At 37.0% G+C, this 8,699-nt stretch overlaps 1 protein-coding gene across 1 annotated transcript in view; it reads right to left on the bottom strand.

The window, feature by feature from the left end:
* UXS1 (UDP-glucuronate decarboxylase 1) overlaps positions 1 to 7,093 on the bottom strand; it is a gene marked incomplete at its 5' end in the record, with an annotated part of 35,793 nt that extends 28,700 nt beyond the window's left edge. Inside the window, 2 exons of the mRNA XM_010015849.1 lie at positions 1,941 to 2,121; positions 7,033 to 7,093. Coding sequence (XP_010014151.1) covers positions 1,941 to 2,121; positions 7,033 to 7,093 — 242 coding nt within the window. The remainder of the gene's footprint in view (positions 1 to 1,940; positions 2,122 to 7,032) is intronic.
* Between the last annotated feature and the right edge of the window lie 1,606 nt (positions 7,094 to 8,699).

Below are 8,699 nucleotides of genomic sequence, written 5' to 3'. Positions count from 1 at the left end.
CGAGTGCCATTTCATGTAATGGATCAAAGATAATGACTCAGACAAGGCAGATTGTGTGTAGGCATCACTATGAAGCTAAAAAGAAAAATGTATCAAGAGATTTAGTGAAAGTTATGCGTCTTGAGACGAAACTCGCTTTCCATATCAAAAGTGCAAGCACTGCTCTTTCTAGATCAGAAATGAAGTCTCTCACAAATAAAGCACCAATTACTCTCTCTGGAATTCAAGTGTCAAACAACCTTATATGACCTTGTTCAAACAGGACAGAAAATAAACAGGAATTCTTTAGACACAAACCTTTTGTCATGACTTCACAGTCATTCCAAGTTCTATTTACAAGTAAAAAGGAGAAACTGGGACTAAGAAGTACTGATGCATAAGCCAACTTCTTAATCTGTTACAATAACTACGCCTCATTGCCTCATCCTCCCTGCCCCACTTGGACTATAAACTCTGCAACAAAATGAAGTTTTATCATGTTACTACACTAGTATATAAAAGTTAATTTTATTTTAACATTTAGCTGTGCCAACTTTAATTTACGCTGTTGGAGGATGAGAAGCCATTCAATAAAGTACTCGCTGAATAACATGCTACAAATTGTTGTCAGTATAAAATGGGGAAGTGGTGTCTTAATTACACGGAACATCGGAGAGGTAGCTGAAGGATGTCAGAATTCCCATTCATTAGTGCCTAATAACTGGGCAACAGTATTAGCAATGATGATAATTCCCTGAGAAGGTCCCAAGTGTAATCAGTCAGAAAGAAGGTAACAAAGGGGAAAGATTAGGAAAGTTGACAAAATGAACTGGCTGAAGTATAAGCTACCAGCACCTGGAGGCAATTAATAAGATCCTAGCCTCATTATGCTGTCAGTGGAGACACAAGTCTGAAGTAACAGGCAATAACTGAACCAGTGCACTGTCAGAGCAGAGAAGGAGCATGTGTTTGCAGGACTGTTTCAGTACTGTTGACAGCAATTCGCCACAAGCACTGTAATATAAGAGATGCAATTCTAGAGGTTTTCCCTGTGAAATTCCACCCATTAGAATTCAGAAAGAATTAAAAAAGAATAAATAAATAAATAACCCCCCAGATACCTTTTGTTTAAAAAAAAATGAAACATCCACATTGCTACAAAGTTTTAAAGGGATGGAGCAAACCCACCAGAACCCCAGAGTAATTTGAGTAACATTTTTATTGATTCACTATATACTTACATACTCTCAAAGAAGTTTATAAATTCATGTCTCAAATGCAACTATGTTATGCTGTCTTAAATTTGGCATAATAGTTTGAGTTACTTCTCCTGTTTTGAAGAATGACTTTTATTTTTCTTTTAGTGTGGGGTTTTTTTTGTATTTGTTTGTTTGTTTTTGTTGAAAACCGGGAAAATTCACTGCTGCCTTTTTCCTATTCTATAGGCTGTGCAATACTTGTACCTAAAGTAGGAGCAATGTTTCCTACAGAAGACACTTAAGGCAACTAAGGAAAGTGAGCTGATTTGCCTTCTGAAAGAGCTTAGTCTCCTCTCAACTAACCACACACAGCTGTAGCCTTGAATCAAATTTCTCAGCTCATGACGTATCCAGACCACAGATTGTGTGCATAAGCCTGTGCAGGCACACAGGGACATGGGACAATAGATGGGATAGACAGACTGACTCATTGCCATCTTGCCTTCTCAGAATCAGTCACATTAGGAAGTTTTTCAGATTTCCTTCCTCCTCTCCACTCAGAGGAAGAACTGATTCCAAAGACAAAAGTGTTCTGAACCTCTCACTCCACACTGGTCACAGAAAATAGGCTAATAAACACAGCGCATATAGGTATTAGATAGATCAATCCCAAAGTCAGTGCATAAATTTCGTTTCTTTATAGACGTACATACTTAGAAGGATAAACCACAATAAAGTGCAGACACCAAACAGACTACTCACCCTCAATGTACAGGGGCTCAACAACATCATGATTTATCAGTTCAAAGTTCTCATGACCAATCCAGTGCTCCACATTTCTTTTCCTGCCCGTAAAGAAGTTGTCCACAACTGTAACCTCATGGCCATCCATCATTAGTTTGTCAGTAAGATGAGAACCCACAAACCCTGCTCCTCCAGTTATCTGCGTTAGGACAGTTGGTATAAATTTCTTTTTCTTTTTACAGAAACACCAGACAAAGTCTACAAACATGAAGACAGAAGAACAGTAGCTTTCAGATCTTTGCTTACTTCAGGGGAAACAACTCCATTTCCATGCCTATTTTTTTTCCTGATATTTACAGCATTTAAAATCTAAAGAGACATGCTTGACATGTTTCATCACTGTTGGCCTAGAAGTTCAGCTAACCATTCACCTAAAAAAAAATATATATATCTCTTTTTTCAGATTAGATTATTTTTCTTTTTTCCTACAAATTGGATTGTGCCCTTTTGTGCAGCATCAAGGCCTAAAAAGACCCAAAAAGGTAAAAGAGGAGAATTTTCTGCAAACCCTATTTCTCAGAAGAAAGATGATAGAATGTCACATTATTTTCATGTAAGATGATTTATATCAGACATGTCAAATCCAGCTTTTATTTGGTTTAAATGGAAGAATGTTGGGTGTTCCAAGTGCTACAAATTCTTTCATCCTTCAAAGAAAGATGAAAGGAAGGATATTCTTTGAAGACCTCTCATTTGAGATATCTGCTAAAACCAAAATTACTCTTTTTGTGCTTTAATGCATCCATATTCCATATCATTCTGGCCTGAAGTGGTCAGGCAGTTGGTCTAGATGATCGTAGTAGGTCCTCTCCAACTGAAAATATTCTATTCTATACCATTAGCTCTGCTATCCAGCATTTGCCTGTCTTGGAGCTTTAGGATGTTTTACTGCAAAGAAATAAGCAGAAATAAAATATTTAAAACCTTGTACTCTTGTTCCATTGCAGATGTAGAAGCAGCAAAGGAGTTCATTATGTTTTTCCTTTTCTGCACCTCAGACTTTAACAGCAAACTAAAAAAAAAATAAATCACTAACTCTGTATTGAAGCAGTCAACACAGTAAGTAGAACTGCAAGTTGTGCAACACATCCAGACATATCCATGGAAGCAATTATTTTCTCTGCATTTCATAAGCTGTTTTCAAGAACACAGACATGACAGATCACCACTCTCAAAGAATACATGGACTTGTAAAAGCCCCATGTGGCATCAGTTATATTACATGACTGCATGATTAAATTCCCATTTTGAAAGCAATTCAGCTGTTGATCTCCATTCCTCAACTGCAGTGACAACTAACCCAGCAACAAAAGGATGTGGTATAATTGTCAAGCAGGACTGGATGGTGTGCTACAATGACAAAGTGCTGTGTGGAAAAGGATGTAAATGCCTGAAGATGCACTTTTGGCTAGTCAAACCCTGAACATTTATCCTGTCCACTCCTCCATCATCTACTATTGAAAAAAGACAGATTAGTAGATTTATTTAAAAAACCCAAAAAACAAACAAAAAAGAAAAAAAACCAAAACCATAAACCAAATCCACCAAACAAAACCAACCAAACCCAGGAAAGACACAAAGTCAAAAAGAAAGCTATCAAAAACTGTAAAAAAAAAGAGAAAACTAAATCTGTTTTCTTCTGTAAAAACTTGAATGACCACTTCTTGTGTTCTCATACTTGCTTTTCTTATTAAAAATTCAGGGCCACCACTGTGTCAAAGATGTTGTAAGTACTAGTCAATAAAAGAATTATTTAGATGGTCTATTTAGTATTCTTCTGGGTTTGTCAGGCTTCCTTGTAGCAGATTCAATATGTGATTCAGTTCCTTGACAAACCTGAAGGAGAAAGAGGATTTAGGGGAAGCCTTCTTTGAAAGACAGAAAGAATCTCAAGGCTCCTACTACCCTGGAACAGAAAGGAGGGAAGAATAGGTTTCTGACAGAATGCTGTGAACAACGAAAGAGCAGCAGTAACTGAGGGAGAACAGCCCTCTGCCAGGTGCCACCACTTGCCAAGGGAAAAATAATATGCATGGAAAACATACTACCATAAGCTTATTCTGACCTGGAAGCAAGTGTCAGCCTTGCTGAATGGTACAAGGGATTTGCCTTTTTGTGGTAACCAGGACAGAAGTTTTTTGAACCTATTCCTTCAACTAAGGCTCAAAGAAATCTCTTGCTGTTACTTCTATTTCCAAGATTCCAGAGAAGAGAAACTCAATGCTTGCCATATGTCTTTGGTGCAGCGTAAGAAAGCGTCTTCTTCCTGATCTCCCTTTTGGAAAACACCAAACAAAACCAAGCACTGCTTACGGCACACTCTTATGCTATATGCAAGTAAAGAATGCAAAAAAAAAAAAAACAAAAAAAAAAAAAAAACAAAAAAAGCACAAACCAATTTTGTTCGGAAAGAAGTTTCCAATTACTTTAAATCTGTAAAAAGTTTTTATGATAAATCTAGTTTTATTAACATATCACTTCCATAAGTGTTACATAAAGAACTACTTGGAAAAGGAGCTGAATTTCCCCTGGAAAAGTAAACAACTGTAAATTATGTTTTTATCATTACTTGAGGCTACATTAAAAAAGAAAAGATGATTTATCACTGAAGCTTTCTGTATAACCTTCCTGTAATCACTCATAAAGCAAGGTCAATATACTTCATTTCTAAATAACTTCCTGCAAATCACAATGACATATTAATCTACAAAATCATACACTGTACATGAATCATTTTCATATCAGAATTGAAGCACCAGCACCTGGAGCTTAACTAGGCATTCTTTGATAAGACATTGCTAATAAAAGTATTTAATTACTTAGTAGTGCCAATATGCTTGGTAACTTTAGCATCTACTAGAAGTCACAAGTATTACTAATCATTTCCTCCACTAGAGGCACTGAAAAGTTTGTGTATTCATCACACTGATTGATTTCTGCTGTCTGCAGTCAGGTTCAAGACATCTATTGCCTAATAAGGAAATACTAATTTTTTATTTTATTGTTTTATCTGTCTATTATATCGAATTCAGGAAAAAAAAAAGCCCACACAGACTGAACCAGTATGAACGCTATCTTCCATAATATTAACAGGATTTCTTTTCTTGCATACAAAAGCCCGCGGTCTAGTCACACCAGAGAACTGAGAAAATAGGTAAACCATGCACAACAGGCTGAAGACCTGAGCTCTTCTGCATGAGAGTGCCAGAGTATCTAGTCTCAGCTGAAACACCACCCCCATTAGCAGTCACCTCAAAACAGATGCAGTATAATAAAAAAAATAATTGCTAAAATGTTCTCTGGTCAGGTCAATGCTGTGGGTATCTCCGGGTTGCAGCTGGAGACTGCATACAGAGGAAACAAAAAAAATCAGACTTTAGAATGGATCCTAGGAAAAGACGCAGTATCAACAAAATATGAAGTTAATTATCTACCAAAGTTCACTTGGCTTGTCAATTCTTCAGAAATTTCCAAGTGTCATGCAAGGTCTACAGGAGTTCTTTATATACTGTCTTCAGCTACTCAAAAGAACATGGACTGTTATTTCCTGTAGGATTATGATAGCAACACTGTCATATTATGACTTGTCCACATGGGCAGGAGGCTTGCGAATGCTCATCTGAGTTCACACTGAACTAGTCCTCTGCCATGACAGAGAAGAAATAACTGAACAACTCCCTCATCCTTTTGACCAGCTTTCTTTTTAGTAATTTAAACTCTACAAAACGCATGGACACAAAAAACCCTATAGACCTACAGGCCAGCAGAAAAACACTCCTATTCCAACTACTTGCCACCTCTGTTGAAGCAATAGATTTCAACAAAATACCCAGTATTTTTCAGAGGCAAAGTCTAAAACTCAGTATTAAGAACCCAATAACCTATTAACAGCTTGCATTGATACTTTTCTTGAAAGCACCTTCTCACTTACACAGAAAACATGACAGTAAGGTAACTTTATTACCCTTGCACACCTGAGCACGTAATTTAGGAATTTTTAGAATTAAGCCTCTCTGCTCTTTTCCTCAGCGTATCTTCCATACTCAACAAAGGAACAGAGAGCCTACAGGTCTATCTCCTTCAGACTGTCACAACAGAAAAACATTGCAGAACTAAACTAATTTGATAACACATTCTTCATGAAGTTTTGCAATAGTAATAAAGAGTACTGGTTAATAAGGCAGTAAAATCATCTTCTCAGTGTTTTTCTTCAAAATTTTGAAGTCAAAGCAAACAAGAACACCAGATAAGTTAGGCACTTTAGCAGGTATTTGTCCCGGACTTTGCCTTCTACTACAGAGGCAGAAGTTCATAATCTGTATTTGCACATCTCAAACAGCTATACTTTCTCTGCCTCTTCAACACTTGGGGAGAATTTTTTTTTTTTTCCCAGGACAGACAGAAACAAGGGAAAATTTAGGACACAATTTCAAAAGTGTTTGTAGACAAAACTGGAAAGCTGATGTTACAGCACAATTTGCAGAGTTTAAGAATGCCTTGGATAAGTACTTGTCCTGACTTAACCTGCCCTCCTCTTCCACCCAAAATGCCTATGATGTTTCAAAATATCAGAAACAACAGAGAAGATAAGAGAGATGAATGTTTCCTCAGTCTAATTAACTGGTCCTTCTTAACAGTGCTGCACAGCAGCTGCTTTTCCAGCCTTACAACCTGATTTTGCCCAAGCTTTGGGTCAAGAAGTGCCTAAAAGTTTCCCAGTCTCTCTGCAAGTTTAAGCCATCTGGGAGCACACAAAAAGGCCTTTTGGCAACACAATCCCAAGAGGTTGCAAGCAGAGAACACTAGCTTAATTGGCAAGTCAAATCTCCAAACCAGAGCCAAGTCTATTATCCATATGCTGAGTTTGAGAACATCAATCCAGATTAAGCGAAGCACTACTCTAAACCCTGTGCAGCATACAACATCCAAGGTAATTTACTTTATTTACTTACTCATGTCTTTAATTAATCCTTCAAGACTGATTACATTCCACAGATTATTATTTTTTTCTAATTTCCCCAAAACAACCCTTGAATAAATACCAACTTACCAGGATTCTTTTACGATCCTTTTCTGATAAAAATTTCACCGGTGGGTATTTCTGGGTGAAACTACAGAACATTTCAAAACAAAGAAGAGGAACTACGTAAGTTTCAGCCTTGCTGCTTCTTTTACGTATCTGTCTTTGAAATATGAAAAACTGATCTGACAACTTCCTATTCTTAAAGTTGTGCTATGGGTATGTTTAGTCCTTTTTTCTAAAGAAGGAGCTGGGCCAACAAATATGGCAGCAGAATCTCCCAATGTTATTCATGCAGGAAAACTGAAATAAGAATTTACCTACACTTGCCTTATTACTACATGGGTCACTAACAGTAACCTTATTTCTTTTACTTACAGTAAACCAATGAGAAACAGCAGCATGCAAGTACAATGCAGGCATTAACAAACAGCCTTCCAATGAGAGAAAGGCAAATCCACCAATAACAAGAGGTTTATGGAGTTTAAAAGAAAAAATAAAAACAAAAAAAAAAAAAGTTAAGTGCCAAATAACTTGATGCAAGGTAAAAGTCAGTCTCCCCCATTTTTAAGACCACTATTTTTAGTTCACATTAATCCAGCATGGTGTCATACTGCTTCCAAAGAGACAGCATTTTTGTTCGTTCTATTACGCCAGTACTAGCTTAGAGGTAGTGTGTAGGAGTCTGGAACTGATGCAGCTGAATGTTCATGTGGCAACAACATTGAGTTTATCTTGACCTAATGCTTGCTTTGATGACTACACCACAATACTTTTGCTGTGCAAATTATTAATAAAAACTTCCCAACTTCAGCTTCAGTTAAACTATCTCTTGTCATGAGACTCACATTAAGGAATTCTTGTCTTTTCTGCTTCCCAAAAGCATAATGATGGCTTGCTTTCAGGTTTTACCAGCTTATGAGGTAAAGAAAAAATTGACACAAGAGAAAAAGCTTTGCAAGCTGGATCACAGCCTTCAGGCATCTGATAGTGAGTAGTTATCTGTCATCACTTTACTCAGATACAAAATTCAAAAATGATTAACTGCAACAACCCATATGCAGTTGCACCAGCAGAGATAAATGCCTACACTATTTGAAAAAAACAACAAGAGCCCATATTTTGATATGGGCCAAAAGAGCCCAAGGCCTACATTGGGTGAGAGTATAATTCCCAGATTGGCTCATACAGAAGGAGAAAAATATTTTGGTTCTTTCTCCTTATTACTAGACATTTGAAACAAGACTCATCAATGCAGTGCAAACACTACTCAAAAAGAAAAGAGCAGTTAGAGGGCTCCTGGGAGAAGTTTCAACTTAGTGGTTCCACCCAACAACTCATTGCTCATTTGGAAAAATATAAACAACTATACAAAAAAAACCCCAAAACCAAAAAAAGCCAGTCAGGACATCCTCTCACAAAGGTCCTCTGTGAATGGCAGAAGGAAATAACCTGAACTGCTAACAACTTAAGCTGAAGACATATTGACCTCTCAAAAAAGATGAAGTTGGTCAATTGAACAGAGATGGTACATCAAAACTTTCATCTGAACATAAGATCTTTATAATTTGACTGTTACAATTCATATGGTAGCATCACATGCAACTACTACAGGTGACACAATTTGTTTTGTTTTGCCAATACATCACCTAGTTCAATCCCTGAAGTATATGCACTTATAAAGGGATGAGCAATCA

This window comes from Nestor notabilis, unplaced genomic scaffold (assembly GCF_000696875.1).
Source record: "Nestor notabilis isolate BGI_N333 unplaced genomic scaffold, ASM69687v1 scaffold5426, whole genome shotgun sequence".
Classification (NCBI taxonomy): domain Eukaryota; kingdom Metazoa; phylum Chordata; class Aves; order Psittaciformes; family Psittacidae; genus Nestor; species Nestor notabilis.
The sequence above is the reverse complement of the archived record's forward strand: the minus strand, read 5'-3'. Positions and strand labels throughout refer to the sequence as shown.